Source organism: Macrotis lagotis, chromosome 5, assembly GCF_037893015.1.
Source record: "Macrotis lagotis isolate mMagLag1 chromosome 5, bilby.v1.9.chrom.fasta, whole genome shotgun sequence".
Lineage (NCBI taxonomy): Eukaryota > Metazoa > Chordata > Mammalia > Peramelemorphia > Peramelidae > Macrotis > Macrotis lagotis.
Genome location: NC_133662.1, coordinates 39718791 through 39740004, shown reverse-complemented (window position 1 = coordinate 39740004; position 21214 = coordinate 39718791). Strand labels below are relative to the sequence as shown.

Sequence of the window (21214 nt, the reverse complement as noted above, 5' to 3'; positions counted from 1 at the left end):
GTTTGTGTATAACAGTAATCTCAAAATGAGTTTGGAGTGGCAGGTTCTAGTAGGAAGTATAGAAGTTGAGTGCTCTTAATAAAGAAGAAAACTTCACAATGCACCCTAACACAGGCAAACAATGTTTTAGACCCAATAGGACAACAAACCTGAGAGACTCTATTTAACTTTAACTCTGTTGTTCTTTTGTCTAACTTAATTGTATATGGGATTGTAATGCTTCATGTAACTCTCTAGGCAGGCAGGTAGAAAGGCAATCTTCCCACAAGACCCCAATCATAACATCTTATAGGCCACTGTTCTTTCCCCCCAATCCCACTTTAGTAGCAATACAGAATTCTTAAAGTCCTTTGAATGAGACAAAAAAAGTTTTGTCATATATGTGTGTGTATTTCATCTTTATCTTATTTTAAAAATCTCTGTGTTCAATTTATATTGTAATAATATATTAGCTCAGTAGACACATGTATGTTTTACAAATAAATGAATAAATATATAAACACATATTGGATTTATATGTTTAGAGGAGTTTTTTTTAACTTATTTGATGTGTGCTCAAAAAATTCGGAAATCAATGTTCCAGAACATAGTGAAAAAATATAATTCAATAGACAATTGCATTCTGTCACAGAATACAGTTACATAGTGGAAAGTGAAATAAGAAAATGGAATGCTGTATGGAAGGAATAATAAGGAATAAGTAAAGAGGCCATTTTTGCTGGGTCACAGAGTATGTTATATGTAAGCAGATTGAAAATATTGAAAGGATCTATTGGTGAAGGACTTTAAATGCCAAACAACATTTTGTATTGGATCATGGGGACGATAGTAAGGCACTTGACTGTACTAAATAGGTGATGACTTAGTCAGACCCTTTGCTTTGGAGAAATCACTTTTTTGTAGCTGAATAGGGAAGTGGGGAGATTGATGAGACTACTGTTGTAGCAATCTAGTTATGAATGCCTGAACTAAGGTGATAATTGTGTTCAAGGAATGCTATAAAGACAGAAATATTAAGACTTAGCACTAGTTTGGATATGGAAGTAAATTAAGAGAAGAAATGAGAATGTCATCAGCTGTCTTTTGTATATCTTTTGCTAGATCTTATCGAAGCCTCATGATTTTTAAAAAAAGAATTCTTTCAAATTTCACTATTGTTATTCGGTGCACCATTTTTCTAGTAACCAGAACTTATGCCTGGGTTAAGATAACACAAACTTTGCCCTCAAATAATTTATAATTTTTGAGAGGGAACTATCAACAAAGCTCTAATACACAATATTACTGAATGAGTTCATTTAAAAGATACCAAAGGGAACATCTCGGGGCAGATCCAAGCTGGTGTAGTAGGAGAACTTCTGCAATTTATTTCTTCCAACATTCCCCTTCAAAAAAATTTAAAATAACAAATCAAATCAAAATCTGGAGTGGCAGAGGAGAAAAACAGGTCAATGTGAGATATACTTGCAGCCCTAGATGCCTTAGGAGGTCTGGGTTGAGCTGGAGCCCACAAGGATTCTAGTGGTGGCTGCAGGGATAGCAGCAGCTTCAGGAGTTCTAGAGTCAGAGACATTAAGGGAATAGGACAACTGGTCAGAAGGTCATTATTGGGGACTTCTGTGCTGTCTCTGGCACAGGATCAGATTCTATTTGGCAACATCAGTGTCTATAGCTACTAAAAGATGATATTCGGAGGGTTGTGTTTTCTATCACAAGGAATCAGGGATCATGAGGAACAATATTATTTATAATCGAATGAGAGCTGAGGCTGTGAGGAGCAGTATGTTAAAACTGTTTTTTAATGTGATTGGGAAATAAATGAAAGAAAAAATGAGAAAGTTACCTGAAAATATACTCCAGTCCTTGAAGTCTAAGGGTATGTTCGAAAGATTTGGAACAGTCTCAATCTTTGTGGTTCCAGTAACATATTGAATTGTACTTTGTGTGCATCTATGAAGTACTCCATCGATATCTGGTTGGTTTGTTTTTATCTGATTTTATTTTAATTTCATCTATCCTGGGCCATGATTTGGGAGTTCAGAGAAAAATGTTTTCACTTTCCTCATATATCTCAAAATCCTTAATAACATTTGAGATGAAACAGCGACATACATTGAACAGTATATAGTAGATAAGCCAGTATCATTCTTTGGGCTTGTCACTTTCTGTCTTTTGTTTTTTGTTCTGCACATTGTCTGATATATTAGTTTCTTAATAACTGTTGATTAATTGGTAAATTAAAAGTGAAAGCTTATAAATATATATATATAATAAAATATATACAACTCTGTGTATTGTAAACTTTTCAACTGTATTTATTATGTTTTTGAAGAAATAATTTATATTAATAAAATCTGTAACACCTTTTCTAGACTTTTCCCTTGACTGAATTTTCACAGTTACAGGTTAGGATGGTGATTGAATATATTTCCTCAAGGTTTTATGGGTAACCCTTTGGTTTACGACTTTTAAAACAAGATTTCTGTGAAGGTCTTAATAAATAATAAAGATACTCTGAATGTGCTGTGGTAGTAATGGTCATGCAGAGAGAATAATTGTTACAAAAGGTAGTACTTGAATTTTGCTACAAAGCATGACTTTTGTGGTATATAAATTAATCTTATGGGTCAAATTGCTTTTCTTTGGGCCAGAGTCAGGCTGGATCTCTCTGTTGCTGTTGATTTTCACTTCATGCCTTCTACTCTGCTGCTAGAGAAGAATACATTAGTTAATGCCGTGAAATTTCTGCAGATAATGTTCACAAGGATGCTATAACAAACACATGCATCTCAAGGCTGTCACTCAAGTCATCTCCAGAATCCTATGACTATGACTGTGACTTGTAACTCTGTTTCAGTCTCTGCTAGTTGGTGATTCCTATGATCTCTGAATCTCCTGAAAGGTTAGGGGCATCCCCTATCTTAGAATATTTGTTCACCAAGAGCCAAAGAGAAAAAAAAACAAAAGAGAAATGGAGGTGACTGGGGAAAGAAAGGCATACTCTCCTAAAAGCTTAGAGGAAGGAAAGAGGTTGTGACACGAGCAAATCACATTCTCCCCCCCCCTTTTAAAATACAGCTATTTAGATTGGGTTTTTTTGTGTTTTATTTTGTTTTCTCTTGCTATTCCCCAAGCCTGGAATATTCTTCCTTCCTATCTCTGCCTACTACATTTCATAATTTTCTTCAATTCCCAACTAGAAGCAGATCTACAGAAAGTCTTTCCCAACTCTTCTTAATTTCTATGCCTTTCTTTCTGATAATTATTTCTTTTATATCCTATATTTGTTTGTTTCTATATACACTTTTGCTTCTTGTCTTGCCTTTTGAGGGTAAGGACAATCTTTTTGCCTTTTTTGCTTCAGTGTTTAACAGGGTATCTGGCCATAACTGGTGCTTAATAAATGTTTATTGACTGACTGATTGAGCTATTAGTTCTATCTCCCTTAACCAGCTAGAAATTGTCATTATAGAACAGTATCAATACCTCAATTATGAACAAAAACAGACTTCTAAAATTCTATGAAAAAAGACTGGAATTAGGCAGAGAATTTCTGAATATACTCTAAATATCACACTAGATATTGCAAACCTGATCATACACTCTTTTACACTCTTCACTATATAAAATAGTTTATGTTTCTAACAAATTGGGGTGCATTGTGAACTCTATGATAATTCTAATTCTAAACTGTTTTATATTAATTATATTTCATTTTGTTAAAATTTAGAAATAGCAACAAAAAGTTTTTTACCCAGTAATTAGTTTCTGATAATTTTAAATAATGGAAGTTGAGAGAATCTTTACTTTTAAAAACCTTTACTATTTGAAAAAAAGATCCAATTAGTGACATGACTGTTTCAAATTACAGATATAATTGATATAATCAATTCTATTCAAAACACCACACAATAGTTAAAATAATTATTTGAAGACCAAATATTTATGCCATTGTATTTTATTATTATACCTTTAATAACAAATATTGTTTTTCTAACAATATTTGCTTTGACATATAAAGCATAACTTGGTTAGCATAACCCTCAAACCCCCCATCCAAAAATAAATCACCAAAAACTTTATACAATACATAAAAATATTATTATCAAACTTATATTCTTTCCTTGTGCTTACTAGAAAGCTTTATCCCCTTGTTTCACTTAATATGTGTTCATATGGAGTCAACTTGAAATACCTACATTCCCAAACTAGGTGGGTGTGATGTGGGTGCTTACAATCCTCTTTCTTTAGTCTAAGTCTTTCCATACCAAATAATTTTTAAATTTAAATATATTAAAATATTGGGGGGTAGTTAGGTGGCACAGTGGATAGAGCACCAGCCCTGCAATCAAGAGTACCTGAGTTCAAATCTGGCCTCAGACACTTAATAATTACCTAGCTGTGTGGCCTTGGGCAAGCCACTTAACACCATTGCCTAGCAAGAACTAAAAAAAACATTAAAATATTAGCCTAAATATGAGAAAGTGATATATGTTTGTATAGTATTTAAATATTTATTTGTGTATACTGTGTGATCTAAGCATATATCATGTTATCCTAATAAGGTAAAACTTATGGAACACACAACTTTTTCTGTTTTCAGTATATACAGAAAACGTTTATGGAACATTTCAATTGCAGTGTTAAGCAACAAGGAAAAAGAAACAGATATATTTAAATATCATAGGCAGGATATATCTTACTTAATGGTAAATTTTTAAAAGCAGCACAGGTTGAAAGAAATAATTAAATTTGGGCCTTCCAGTAGAAACCTAGAACTGGAAAAAAATTTATATAAATCTTGGTGCTTTTATTGAAAGTTATATTGACTCCATGATCTATGGTTCACATCTGCTTGTAAAATTAGTGTTAGGGGGAGGCATTACCTAGTTTTCTGATATTTATCAAGTCGACCCCACCTGGAAAATTTCATGTACTCCTACCTTGGGCAGAAACTGAGATGTAAGGGTCCAAATTTTTGTTGATTTGAACCTACCAAAATTGCGTTTATCTCATTTCAATTTATCTACAAAAGCCAGTCACAACTTTGAGCCACAGCTGAGCTCCAATGATTAGCCTATCAATGTGTAGTTAGCTTGACAGAGTTTTAATAAACTCCTTATAATACTCTTTGACCAGAGTTTTGCTTAATTCATTGGGGTGAAAGTTAAAAAATAATTTTCTTCTTAACACTATGTTTAACAATCATAACCAAGATTTTTTAATTATTTTATTAAAGATTTTATTTATTTTGAGTTTTACAATTTTTCCCCTAATCTTACTTCCCTCCCCCCACCTCCACAGAAAGCAATTTGTTAATTTTTACATTGTTTCCACGTTGTACATTGATCCAAATTGAGTGTGATGAGAGAGAAATCATTTTCTTAAGGAAGAAACATAAAGTAGAAGGGATAACAAGATCAGACAATAAGATATCAGTTTTTCCCCCCTAAATTAAAGAAAATCGTCCTTGGACATTGTTCAAATTCCACAGTTCTTTATCTGGATACAGATGATATTCTCCATTGCAGATAGCCCCAAATTGTCCCTGATTGTTACACTGATGGAATGAGTGAGTCCATCAAGGTTGAACATCACCCCACATGTTGCTGTTAGGGTATACAATGTTTTCTGGTTCTGCTCATCTCACTCAGCATCAGTTCGTGCAAATCCCTCCAGGCTTCCCTGAATTTCCATCCCTCCTGGTTTCAAATAGAACAATAGTATTCCATGACATACATATACTACAGTTTGCTAAGTCATTCTCCAATTGAAGGACATTTACTTGATTTCCAATTCTTTGCCACCACAAACAGGGCTACTATGAATATTTTTGTACAAGTGATGTTTTTATCCTTTTTCATCATCTCTTCAGGGTATAGACCTAGTAGTGGTATTGCTGGATCGAGGGGTATGCACATTTTTGTTGCCCTTTGGGCAAAGTTCCAAATTTCTCTCCAGAAAGGTTCGATGAGTTCACAGCTCCACCAACAATGTAATAGTGTCCCAGATTTCCTACAACCCTTCCAACAATGAGCATTATCCTTTCTGGTTGTATTGGCCAGTCTGAGAGGTGTGAGGTGGTACCTCAGAGAAGCTTTAATTTGCATTTCTCTAATAATTAATGGTTTAGAGCAATTTTTCATATGACTGTGGATTGCTTTGATCTCCTTATCTGTAAATGGCCTTTGCATAACCTTTGACTATTTGTCAATTGGGGAATGACTTTTAAAAAAAAAAAATTACTCAGTTCTCTGTATATTTTAGAAATGAGTCCTTTGTCAGAAACATAAGTTGTAAAGATTGTTTCCCAGTTTACTATATTTCTTTTGATCTTGATAACCAAGATTTGATATTAAATCCCACCCCTTTAACCCCTACAAAAATAGACATACATAAGTAGGATAAAACCTTTTAACAAATTAACTTTAAAAAAAATTCTGCTGAAGCTTCATTTCTATATATTTATGGTTCTATCATCTTAGTTTTAGGTTCAAGATTCATTCCTCTCCAAACTTGACATTCAAGAGGTTACGGATTCAAAGATTAATGTGGAAAAGAGACATCTGTGAAAATTATCTTAAGGGTAAAATCCTACATGGGGAAATTTTGAAAATATATCGAAGCATATTTTATTTAATTTATAAAATGTGACTTTTTAAAGTAGATTTTTGTAATCATTTCTGAATCCTATTTGTAATTAGTTCATTTTTGAAAGGAAGGATAAATTTGTATTTTTTCCTGTAGACACAATGCAGAGAAATAGGGAAAGTATATGGAAATCACAAGGAGATAGAGTTTTGCTCATTATGAGGTGAAATTAATTGTCTAACAATTGGGGCTGTTTAAGTAGTGAGATTCCCATTACAAGTAATATTCAAACTTCAACACCCTGTTTAAGGTATTGAAGACTCTACTTTTAAAGCTATGATCTTATGATATAATTATATTAGATGGAATTTGGAATGCATATTCTCCACTGTTCTTTTTTTAAAAATTCTTATATTTGGATTCTTCTAAAGAGAAACTTACATTGTTATTAGGAGACGTAAGGAAGACATTGTCATATAATATTCAAACAGTGAATTAACCCTACTAGAGATAAAGTGGTATATATTAAGTATTATACTGTGTGCCTAACTTTTTCTTTTTTTAAAATAATATTTTATATTTTCCCCAATTATATGTAAAACTTTAAATATCCATTTATTTTGAATATTTGAGCTTCAGATTTTCTCTCTCCCTATCTGCCCCTTCCTGGGATAGTAAGCCTTGTGATTAGGTTATACATGTGCAATCATATAAAACATTTTCATATAAGTCATTTCTTTTTTGAAAAAAACTAGAACAAGAAAAAGGAAAAAAGAAAATGAAAAATAGTATACTTGTGTATACATTCATACTACAAGTTATTTCTCTACATGAAAGTAGTTTTAGTGATTGTCTTGAGTCATTGTATTGCTGAAAATTACTTAGTCATTCTAAGTTGTGTAACAATCAATATTACTATTATAGTGTGCAATGTTCTCTTAGTCCTGCTCACTTTACTCTGCAGTGGTTAATTTAAGTCTTTCCATGTTTCTATCTGGAATTTTTTTGTGTGAAATATAGTTCCTGGTTTGTCCTAGCAGATGGATTTCTAAGAATTATATGTGTGTGTGTGCATACACACACACACACACACACACACACACACACACATATATATATTTATATATGTTTATGGGAGTTTATTTTTTATCCTGCATTATTGGTAAAGTTGCTAATAATTTCAACTAGTTTTCAGTTAATCAGCTAGAATTCTCCAAGTATTCATTCATATAAACTGCAAAGAATGATAATTTTGTTTCCTTATTGCCTATCCTAATTCTTTCAATCTATTTTTCTTATATTATTATGGCTTTCATTTCTAGTAAAATATAGAATAATAATGGATATAATGGCTATCCTTGCTTTACCCCTGATCTCATTGGAAAGGCTTCTAGCTTATATCTGTGGATCAAACTTTGAACTAACACTTAGGAATATGCAAAAAAATTAAACTTGTAAGAACTTTGGCAGAAATGAGGTACAGACCAATGTCTTATACCATATAGAAGTATAAGGTCAAAATGAAAACCCAATTTAGACCTTAATCGTGGTATTATGAGCAAATGATGATAGCATGACATAATTTACCTGTCAATTCCATGAATAAGGGAGGATATTATGACCAAATAAGAAAAAAAACTTTATAAGTCATAAAATCAATTATTTTGATTGCATAAAATTAACAAAAATGTTTTTGTTTATAAACAAAGCCCAAAAAGCCAAGATTAGAAGGAATGTAGAAAGTGGGGAATTTTTTATGACAAATAGCTCTGATAAATAACTTATTTCTCACATAAATAATGAGTCAAATTTATAAGAATACAATTCACTCCCCAATTGATAAATGGCTGAAGGATATTATCAGGCAGATTTTGAATGAGGAAATTAAAGCTATCTATGGTCTCATATGAAAAAATGCACTAAATCACTTTTCCCAAAGGAAAGTATCCTCCCAAATTGAGAATTTTTGGTGCCTTATTCGTTATACCAGGATCTCCACATATCTTCCTTCAAGATATCAATGTGCCCAGTACCTTTTGATACAATGGGATTGGTTATTAGAGTTCAAAAATAATTTTTAATGAAATGCAATTGTGCTATAAGAAATGAAGAGCAAGATAAAAAATTTGGAAAGACTTAAATAAACTGATGCAGAATTAACAGCAGAATCAAAACGATATTATATACAATATTTTGATGATGAACAGCTTTGAGTGACTTAATTATTCACAGCAAAACAATAATCCAAGACAATTCTGAAAGACTCGTGATGACAAATGGTATCCATATTTAAAGAATATATGGAGTCTGAATGCAGATCAAAGCATACTATTTTCTACTTTCTTATATATGTGTGTGTTTGATTTGTTTTCTATTCCAACATGATCAATATGGAAACATGTTTTGCATAATTGCAGATATATAACCTTTATCAAATTTTTTGATTTCTCAGGAGGGGAAGGAAAAGGAGATAACAAATGAATTTAGAACCCAAAATTTAAAAAAAAATGTTTAAATTGTTTTATATATAATTGGAAAAATAAAATATTGTTAAAAATAAACAGAATTACACATGTAAAAATAATGCATAAAGGAATTGATATGGAAATGAATAGACTATCTAGATAATTGGATATAGTGAATTCTTTGGAAAATTTGAACATTTTTTAGTGAAACATTGACTTTATATTCTTATGGCTTTAAACATAGGAAGATAAATTAATTCCTTCAAGATACTTTGATAATCTATTCACAATGTAGTATAAATATTTTGGCTAAGATATTTGATATTACTGAAAATGACTAAAATGACTAAATTGGCCATGCTGTGATTCATATCTAGGGACTAAGAATGGATGAAGTCTCTGTCAATCCCAGACTATGATCTTTCAAAGTTTATTGGGATACAGCAATCTGATCTGTATTCTCTCTATGCACAGTATATAAAGTCAACAACATTGTAATGAAGATGACATTGTAATTTTAAGATGATGGCGAAACATGTTATGGACTAAATTATGTGGAATGTTTTATGATCCCAAATGAAAACTCCATGTACAAAGTTAAAAACTGGGTAAATCAAAGCAGATGTAGAGAAGCTATGCTTAAATGTCAAAACAGAGTTCTGTAGGGTCATAGTTTCATTATTGTTTAAATAATGGTTAAACTTAAGGCATTAAAATAACATCAAGATTGAAGCATAACATAAACCCACAAGAGCAAGGAATTGTAAAACCAGGATTTTATGTCCCTAATTGAAACCTGCTTTATTTAGGCGTTGTAATATAATTATATCCTATCAGGACATCCTAAGTCTCTTGAAATTGCTTGCTTTTATTGCCTACATTAAGCCTGAACATAATTATGTATTGCATCTGTTATAATAGAGCTATTTTAGAAGAAAAACAATGAATGTGGTTGGATTCTAGGATAGAATCTCATGCTTAACATAGTTATTATAATTGTATTAGGATATCTTCAGTGGTTATCAGAGTTCAGTCTTTATGATGTGGTAATTTGGTTATTATCAACTCTGCTTATTTTCTATTCCCACTGAAATATCTCTTCATAATTTGCCTTTTGGAAGCTTTTATTGTTTTTCAGAAGAGACAACTCTATTTGTTTAGTCCATCAAGTTCTTCATGAAGACATAAACAAGGGTTTGACTGAGTAGAATGTGAAATGACACATCCCTTTGTAGATGCCTAGCCCTCAGTATTTGCAATTGGATTTGAATTTCCCTTTGGCCTTTATCTTCTAGTGACTGACTGTCAGTAATTCATTCAGACTCAAGGATGAGTAAATGATTTGAAATGCTTTCTCATTCTATTATTTATACATATTTAATTATTTTAAACACCAGTAAATTTTTTTATGAAAACTATTTTTGCATTAGGAAAAAAGAAATATGGATTTATATTTATCTAAATTTTATTGGAGTATCAAAACATATCTACTTCTCTTAGTTTGCTTTCTTAGGGACATGATTGACATTAGGAAATAGATTACAATCTGTCTTTTCAGAATGGAAGGAGAGATTAAAACTGTCATTCTACTTTTGGCATTGATGTTAAATTTAACTCATTTATTTGAAAAAACTATGAATATTGTTATTTTTTCATTATTTTAGCAACTCAGACAAATATTGAGCAAAAATTGATTAAACGACATTGTGAAAAATATATTTCATTAGCTGTTGAGATTACAGATATGAAAAATATCATTATTGGTGATCAGATAGAAAATTTGCCACCTTTTCCAAACATGCTTGACTTTCTAGCTCTAATCCCAAAGAGTACATTTGTGTAAATATTGAATAATTATAGCCAAATCCACAGTGGTAGGGGAAGGGGGGATTAGTAAAATCTTTCTTTGGAAAACTCTAAAATTTAGAGAACTCAATGCTGTTACTGAACTAGCCTCCACATAATAATGGGAAAATGCATGCAAAAGTTCATTTGTTTCTGCATGGTTAGCACTAGGACAGGATCATCCCATTGCTAAATGTACTTTACCAAAAAGTTCCCCCACATCCACACATATACCCTCCCTACCCACCTACTACATTGTTCATCTTGTAAAAAGTGCCAATTGTCAATTCTGCCCAGTCACTTGAATGAAAGGAGAAACCAGAAAAGAAATTGAGAACATGAAAAATTTCTTCTTTTTTTTTTGGGGGGGGGGGGCCTCTGATCTGGACTTCAGGTAAGGAGTTCTTAAATCTTCAGTCATCTGTAATATTACCTTGGCCTTGGCATTCCCCCATATTCAAAAATTATCAGTAAGTGTGTTTTCCTCCATTCTATTTTCATTTCCATTTCTCACTTTTGAATTCATTCCCTTCTTTATAAAGATTACAAACTGGTGATCAAGGACTATATAGCAGTTCTCTAGTTTTGATGTTCTCCTACCTCTCTTTTTTCCCTTGACCAAAAACCCAGTCATAAGGTTGTCTGTCCTTATTTCTTTCCTTTTAAACCCTACTCAAAGTCACTCTGCTGCAAGAGTTTATTTTTGACTAGTTTCCTGTTAATTCGGTCTCCTCACTTTCAATATGTGTGTATGTGTTTTTCTGTGTGTCTATGTATAATATATATTTTCTTCCCAACAGAAAGATGAAAGTGAAGGATCAAATGCCACCTCTTCCTCTTTGTTTTATAGGTTTGTATTATTTGTGTGAGGTACTCTATTTGTGAAAGGTAATTTCACCTACTTTTCTTATTTCCTCCATCCTGGATCACTATGCCCCTTCCTTTCTCTTCCTTGACAGTATCCTCTTCCTCTTCTTATTTTTTCCTTTAAGAAATAATTGAGGCATAACAAAACTTTCTATGACATTAGACCATTATGCATGCATATATATATGTGTGTGTGTGTGTGTGTGTGTGTGTGTGTGTGTAATGCCCACATATTAAATATATATATATATATATATATATATATATATATATATATATTCATTTCATCCTTATTTAGACCTTTATGGTTGTTTTCTCATATTGACCATTTTGTGTTTCTCTTAACTCTTTCAACATGTTCTTTGTGCTTACACTGCTATTGTCTTTTCATAATATAGGACCGCATTTTTTTATTTTATTTTGCCAGGTAACTTATTCTTAGTTGTAAACCTACAGTTTTTGCCTTTTGTATTTAATATTTCATCCTTTTTGCTTTTTTTATTTTCTGGGTGCTAAATGTTTTATGATCTTGACTATTTTTGACTACTTATAATATTTTTCTTTGACCTGGAAGCTCTTTATTTTGGCAAATTGTTTCTTGGAGTTTTCCTTCTGCTGTTCTTGATGATACCTTTCCCAATAACTCGATTATATTCTTTAGAGATCTTAGGGATGGGGCAGCTAGGTGGAGCAGTGGATAGAATACCTGAAATCTGGATGACCTGAGTCCAAATCCAGCTTCAGACACTTAATAATTACCTGGCTATGTGACCTTGTTCAAGTCACTTAATCCCATTGCTTTGCAAAAAATAAACAGAAAGAAAAGAAGGAAGGAAGGAAGGAAGGAAGGAAGGAAGGAAGGAAGGAAGGAAGGAAGGAAGGAAGGAAGGAAGGAAGGTCGGTCTTAGGGATCGCTTAGGTTGGGTATCTGAAAGCTTTTAGTGAGTCCAAGTGTTCTGACACAGTGGAAAGCATGATTGCTACCTCCTTGGTCTCCTATTTGCAAATTCCTGGCCTTGATTTAAATCTGAGAAACACCAAATGAGTGTTTTTCCCTTCTTAAGGTGATCATATATATGTGTGTATGTGTGTGTGTACATATATATATATATATATATATATATATGTATATATATATACATATATATATATATATGTATATATATATATATAATTTAAGGTGATAGAATTCCACCATCATCAGTTATCTGGAAGGCTCTGAAGTTTTAATGCAAAAGAACTGAAGACTCCCCATACCTCCTCTTTCCCCCTTTCTAATAAGGAATTTTAAAAATAAAACTGTTTTTTAATTTATAGAATAAACTAAGAATTCCCATTACAGAATATAATATAAAATATGATTACATATGAAACCAAAAATAAATTATATATATATACATATATATATATATATATATATATACTTACTATTTATTTTAAATATATAAAAAAGTGATAGATATTTTTTCTTTTTTCCCTTTTTCCCCTGCCCTAGAGCTGGCTGCTATTAGACACAAATATATAAACACATACATACATATAATTGTGTATGCGTGTATATATCTATGTTTCCTAAATTATTCTAAACATACTTATACTTATCAGTTTTCCCTGGATAAAGATAGTGACTTTCTTCATATGTCCTTTAGAGTTAATTTGGGCATTTAAAATACTCAAAAACTTATTTCCTTAAATTTGTTTGTAAATTAAATTGTTGTACCTTAAATTCAATTGTTGTTATTTCATGTAAGTTTTTCCATATTTTTGTAAGATCATTGAATTCCCAGTCTTGAATAACAATCATATATCACAACTTGTTCAGGCATAACCCAATTGCTGGGTAACTCTGCAATTTCCAATTCTTTGCTATTACAAAGAGAACTGTTTTAGATATTTTTAAAAATACAAGTTCTCTTCCTTTTCCCCAGTCATCTTTGGCAATAAACCAATTAGTCATATTTTGGGGGCCAAAGGGTATAGGTACCTCCCTTTTATCAACATTTTCCCTTTCCTTCTTAAACCTGAGGCTTCAAACTGGATGGAGAGCTGAATTTGAATTTTTACTTTACTTCTGTGGTCAGGACTTTCATAATGATCCTGGGTATTGTAACTTCTTCTTGCCCTGGACTCCCACCCCAAGTACATTCCCCCTCCTTCATTCTCATTGGATGTACCACCTAGCCTTGGGGGTATGTGAGTGACAGAACTGACATTTAAAACCTATTCCTTCTCCCACTTTTGTCAAACCCCTTTCAAATGCTGAACTAAAAAATTCCATGAGGTGCTCTCCCAGCTAAATGCAGTCCTTACTGTCCACAAACCTGTCTCCTTCTGCTGGTCTGGACTAGGGGAGAAGTATTACTTGAACATTTTTTTTCTTGGATTTGTTAATCAGTATTCTATTCAGTACATTTTATTTTAGGTTTGTGTGCATTAGTACTTTTCAGAGTGAGCTAGGCTATATATATTCTGCCTCTTATTTGACTATCTTTGCTGGTCTTCAACACTTATGGTTTTCTTACATAGCTGTAATTAGTCTGAAAAATAATAGACTTTATTCTGCTTTTGATTTCACATTTCTTCATTTGGTATGAATATTTTCCTATTTCTTTGAATGTTATATAATTATCATTTGTATTGTACCATATTATTACTTTATATTACTTTATAATTTATCTGATAATTGTCAGATATAAAGGTTCCAACCTTTTGCTATTGCAAATTAAGCAACTATGAATGTTTTATATGGAATGACCCTAAGCTAAATATTCAGTAGATATTGATTGATTGATTGAAGTTATATAGGATTAGAATTAAATAAGAGATGTAGCAGACAAGTAATACTTTTAAAAGACACATTTTCAAGGAAAAAAGGGAAAATATTTTTGAGTGGAGAGCTGTATTAGCAAAATAAATGTGACACAGAGAGCAATTAGATTTGAGTTAGATAACATGAAACTCACAAATAAAGCTATTATGGATAAAATATTAGTCACTTTAGTTGCCTTTTATTTCTGGTTTTTATATTGTTATTTAATTCATATCATGCTTTGAAAATAATTGATATATATTTCCAACTTTATTTAGTGTATTAGAGTATTTAATAGGGGCTGAGAGTAAAGTTAAGTATTGCTGCATTTTTTATTACCCAAGTATATAACTCTTTTATAGGATATACCCAGGAGCTGGAATTCCCACTAAAAATTATTGTTTATAATTAGCACTTGAGCTGCTTCAGAACATGAAATAATGTCATTTTTATTAGCTCTTTCATTTATGTCTATGGAATTTCACTGTAGATAGTGGTTATGATATTAACTGAATTAACTAATAAATGTTTTCTTTTGAGCTTAGTAAACTGACTTTTACATTAGTTCAAGGAATTATTCATAAATAACCTGTCAGGTTTTTTTTCATTGTATTTTTCTACAACCTCTATTTTTTCTGGTTATAAGATTCTATGATATTTCTACCAGAACTGATATCTGAACACTGATGATAATTCGTTCACATTCACTAAAGAAACAGAATTGAAGAAGTAGAAGGGATTTAGGTTATCATTTGGGTAACCCTAGAATTTTAAAGATAAGGGGACAAAGGCTTTGAGTGGTGACTTGACTTTCCAAGAATGTTAGTGCCTGAGCCAGGAATTGAACCTGTGTCTTTTGACTACAGTGTGGTTTTCACCACTTAACCACTCTTTCTTAAAAAACACACTGAATAGTTATACTTTTATTTTAACTTTTTCCAAGACTCAGTGTGGTATAGTGGATCCTTAACTTGCCACTGGACCCAGCTGTCTCCTGTTGAGAAAGTTAGACTGTATGACTTTGCACAGCCCTCCCTCTTTTAAGTAAAATAAAAATAAGAACCTGCATATAATAGATTGAGAACTGATTTTGGGGATTAGGAAGACATAGTCATGGTTCAGTATCAGAAAGTGATATGAATTTATCATTTGAAATGGCATTTAAGAGATAAATCATTTGCTTTACCACTGATTCCTAAGGACAACGATTCTTTTCCAAATCTGTTGCAGCTGAAATCTTCCATTTGGTCATCTCTGTAATTAGATTGTAACTCTGTAATTTGAAAACAGATGTGGTCTTTTTTCAATTCACTCATCCTTCCTTCATTCCTGTCTTCTTGCTTTCCTTTGTCTTTCCTATTCTCCCTCTTCTTCTCTGTCTCTCTCTCCCCCTCTCTCTCTCTACCTCAATCTCTCTCTGCCTATCATCTTTAGTACTTTACACAGTATTCTGTACATCATAAGATCTTAAGAATTTTTGTTTACAATTGATATGAATATATCACATTCTATATAAATTTTCACATATTGTTTTCATTTCTTTATCTATGCTAATAAAAAATAAGAGTAGACATTTAAAATAAGATGAAAAGCACTAAAATGTAGTAGAAAGAACATTGACCTGAGGCCAAGAAGATTTTGATTTAGTTCTTGCCTTTGACATTTACTGGCTATGTGATCTCATTTGACACTGAACTCAGTGCCAAAAATAGCAATCTAAGACTAAAAAATATCTTGGTAGAAGATATTCATTTGGAGAAAAGATTTCTATATTATTAAAGTTGCTGATTTGAACAACAACAACAAATTAAATAGTACATGGAGAATAATTGGTAATACAATTGGATTCTGTATTTTATATAAAATTATGAAATAGTCAAGAGAAGCTATAGATTAGGATTGGCAAGTGCTTCAGACATGGAACCTTAGACATATGAGGTACCAGTTAGATGTCCTTTAAGGCCTTTTCTCTTCATAAATATTTGATTTTTTTTAATATCTTTCTGTACCTGTGTACTTGATCCAAAGTAATCTGGAGGGTTTAAGTTCTGCTATTATTATTATACATTTAAAGTATGCAAAGACATTTTTATTGTAGTCCTAGTGTTTTCAAACTCAAATAGAAATAATCCCTGTGAGTCACCTAATAAGTAAGAAAACCACAAATTAACATTTTCTATATTGTACTACATTTTCATTGTTTTGTTAAAGTTTTCCCAGATACATTTTATTCTAATTCTGATTGTACTCTGGAGTTTTGCTAGTTGTGTGTTTTAATACATCTGCAATAAATGATGATTTTCTAAATGTTTTTATATATTACAGAGATGTGTAATTTTAAAGGTCTATGTACAAATAATAAATAATAATAATATTATTATTATTACAATTTGAGATAAATTCAAAATCATATTTTGTTATAAAAATAAAACCATTCACTATTATATATTGAAGATGGCAGATCATACAGAAGTAATGAAAGGCATCTATCAGTATCCTGGTGTTCGATATCCTGTGCTCACTCCTAATCTTCAGGGTTTTCATCATGCCGTAAGTAATATTAATTTCTCTAAGAGCTGAGCAATATAACTTCTATTTTTGTCAAGTAAATTCCCTAAGGCTGTGGGACACTTCTATCCCATATGGATATCTCAAAAGGATTGAGCTGACATACTGTTAAGGCAGCAACACCTCATTTATCAGACTTAAAAGGAATGAAGAATGAAATATTCCACATAAATGCAATATCCAGGTAAAGGAATATTACATCTTTAAGTGTCAAACCTTTTATTTTAATTTACTCGTTTGTAATAGAAATTGCTCTGAAATATACTATATATTTTTATAACTTTCAAAATATAAAATAAGAATAGGTATTGGACCTAGAATTTCATTAATTTAGAGAATTCCCCATTAGGTAACTTCACTTAATAATGTGGTCCAATAATTCTTTGTAGTTTTTAGTCTTAGAGAGTTACCTAGATAACAGAACCTGGGGCAGCTATGTGGTGCTGTGGATAGAGCACTGGCCCAGGAATCAGGAGGAACTAAGTTCCAATCTGGCCTCAGACACTTAATAATTACCTAGCTGTTTGACCTTGAGCAAGTCACTTAGATCTATTGCATTGTAAAAAACCAAAAAACCAAAAACAAAATCAGAGAATCTAACAGAGAACTGAACAAGGTCACACAGTCAGTATGTGACTTATACAATACTTGACCACAGCCCTTCTGGCTATAAGACCATCTTTTAATCTTTTCTTTCCATATTATTTTTACTAAAAATGTAACAACATATTTTTGATCTCCCTGAATCACAGATTTTAAGAATTAAGAGGGATCTTAGTAACCAGATGTACACTTGGCTCCTCAAAAGTCTTTCTTTAATAATTCTCACAGTTGACATCATAAATACGTTACAATGTGTACTAGGACAGTTACTATAGGTGCATTGATCTAGAGCTGGAAATTATCACTGGAGTCTCTGAATCCAGTTCTTTCATTTATCATTAGAGGAAACTGATGAAAAGAAGTTATGACTTCTCCAAAATCATGTAAACAGTAAGTGTCAGAACCCAATTCTAAACCTGGGTTTTCTGACTATAGAAATCTTCCTTTTCCCACTGAATCATGCAGCTTCCCATGCACTGAACTAATATCTCAATTTTTCAATCTTTTCCATTCCCTCTCTTTGTGTCCTTCCCTAATCCACCAATAGCCTTCCATAGATATTGGGAAACAAGATAATTAAATTATATATTAAAAGAGATAATCAGTTTGGGTGTGGGAAGGAGGAGAAAGAATGATTTGAGTGTTAAATAAAGTATATTAATAACAATATGTTAAAAACAGGATTTATATGCCTATGAGTACTGGCCAAAGATGATTTGAGAATGATTGTTTTGGACATGTATGAATTTTCCATCCTCATACATCTCTATGATCTAGCGGGTTGAGTTTGATGAATATATGATCCATAGATAAATAAGTTGACAACTTGAATGTTGTATATTTTGTCACTTATTATGTATAATTTATTTTTATCTTTCTTACTATTTGATAAAATTAATGGTCACAATATGGAGAAATACAGGAAAATATACATACATTTCCCTGATCTAAATGTATTTAGGTATAGCTGTAATATGAATGAGCAGAAGAAGATGGTTAAAATATAGTGACTTGGAAATCGATTTAGATTTTTAAGCAATAAAGAAAGTTCTGCATTTATAGTTAAAAAAAATTGAGAAAACATTCCAGAGTAGTTTTTATTTATTAATGTAAAAAAATGTAGGGAAAAGGACGGGGAAGAAATAAAAACAGGAGGGAATCTTCCAAGCCCATAAAGTTTAACTGTAAGCTTGAAATTAAGAATTAGAATTGAGGTGAGATAGTGACAGACTTAGAAGAGAAATGTGACCAAAACTGATGGAAGAAGATGATTTTCAACTGGGTAATTTAAGATAAATGAAAAGACCCTATTCAGAGTTAAAGAAGGGGGTTGATATAGAATTAAAGATGTGAGATATGTTTAAAAAAAGATTTTCCTGTAAAAATGAAAAGAAAATAGTCTTTCAAAATCCATAGACAAAAAAGTGGTTAGGAAAAAGTGATTGCATCTTGGATGTGGGAAGAGAAGAGAATCTAATGTCTTTTAACATTCCACCATGAGACAATTTGATTTAACAGAGTAGTTTCTATTGAAAATTTTAAAAATTAACAAAAAAATCTGTCTTTTCTATATTTCAATTGAGAATGATGAGGCAAAATATCATTTAGAAGAAACAAATTTGAATTCAAACTTTAACATTTCTTTCCAGCCTCCTAATTACCATTTATAAAATTGTCATGCTAGATGTTTGAGAATGATCACATACTAAACATTTCAGGAAAAATAAATCTTTGTTTTTATTTGTTCTTTCTAGTCACTTACTTGGCATCTGTCGGGTCTCAAATTTTTGCCTTTAAATTATGTTTTACAGATTGCAGCTGGGGCCACAGAGGTGTCAGTATTTGGGGCAGCATCTGAGTCATTCAGTAAGAAGAACATTAATTGTTCTATCGAAGAAAGCATGGAGAGATTTGAAGCAGTTGTTAAGTCAGCAAGGCATATGAATGTTCCAGTGCGAGGGTATTTATAAAACTTTGCAAGTAACAATATTTTATCGGCTGAATTAGCCCAAATCTTTTTCTTCTTAAGTTTCTTTCTTTTTAAAGTTCTCTTTTTTTTGGACTATTTAGCATGATTTCTATATGGCAGGACTTAGAAAAATTAGATGTATTGCCCTTTAAATAACTTATTATAGATAATAATTGTAATGAATTTAGAAAATCAAATAGACAAAATAGTTAGAAACTGCTATAATTCTGTCAATTATGGATTCTAAGACCCCTTGCAATTGATAATAAGCACTTATAATTGTGATTTTTAATAACCATTTAAAATTTTCATGAACTATAATATATAGTTATTTTCTTTTCCCTTTGTGGACTATTTATGTTACACTTTATATTGCATTATATTGTAAGACATATAATATAATGAATACCTTTTTTGGTTATATCATATATTTATGAAATTGGATTTTGTTTTTGTAATTCTTCAAATTCATTTTTCCCCATCACTTTATAAATGAATCAGCTTCATTTTCTTATAATTCTTGCTTGATACCTAGATAGTGGGGAGATTATTGGTTCTGGATTCAGGAAGATTTAAGTTCACTTCCAACTTTAGAAATGAAATAGAATTATGGTCCTGGGAAAGTCACTTAATCTCTCCCTGCTTTACTTTCTCATCTTATATTGAAAATAAGGAATATAACATTTAGCTATCAGAGTTGCTATGAGAATTAAATGAAATAATATTTGTAAATGCTTTGCGAAACAAAGTACTATACAAATTCTAACCATTAATTACTGGCAAATGTTCACAGATGACCCTTTCAAAATTCATGAGGCACACAACTCAATTAATATAAGAAACTACTATAATAAACCATCATTTATTAAGTACTGTTTGTTTGCCAGGTACTGTTCAAGTTACTGAATACACACACATAAAAATGGTGTAATCTCTTCCCTGGAGGAACTTCAATTATATTATAGGAATAATTAGCAGAAGGTTTGTCAAGAAAGTCCTCGTGTAGAAATGGCAAATAAGCTAAATTCTGAAGAGAGCTAGGGATTCTAAGAGACAGAAGTGAGAAGGGAATTCATTTCAAGTACCAGGGATAGCATGGAGATGGGAAATGGAAAATTGACTGCGAGGGACATTAAACAGCAAATTCAAGTGGATCATGAAATTAATGAAGTGCATAATGGTTAAGCAGTGTAGAAAGGTAGATTGAAACCAGATTTTAAATGATATTATATGATAAATAGAGTCACTTGTGTTTTAGACTATAAGCATTAAGGAAACTCTGGAGCTTATTGATCAGGGAATATTATGTTCAGCTTTGTATTTTAAGAATATTCATAAGTGTGGCAGTTAGGTGGTACAGTAGATAGAGCACTGACCCTGGAGACAAGAGGATCTGAGTTCAAATCCAGACTCAGACATTAAGTAATTACCTAGCTGTGTGATCTTGGGCAAATCACTTAACCCCATTGCCTTGCCAAAAAAAAAAAAAAAAAAAAG

The 21214-nt window shown here is 31.7% G+C and overlaps 1 protein-coding gene across 1 annotated transcript in view; it reads left to right on the top strand.

The window, feature by feature from the left end:
- HMGCLL1 (3-hydroxy-3-methylglutaryl-CoA lyase like 1) overlaps window positions 1-21214 on the top strand; it is a 254110-nt gene that overhangs the window by 99901 nt on the left and 132995 nt on the right. The window contains exons 4-5 of the mRNA XM_074237239.1: window positions 17032-17127; window positions 19560-19708. Coding sequence (XP_074093340.1) covers window positions 17032-17127; window positions 19560-19708 — 245 coding nt within the window. The remainder of the gene's footprint in view (window positions 1-17031; window positions 17128-19559; window positions 19709-21214) is intronic.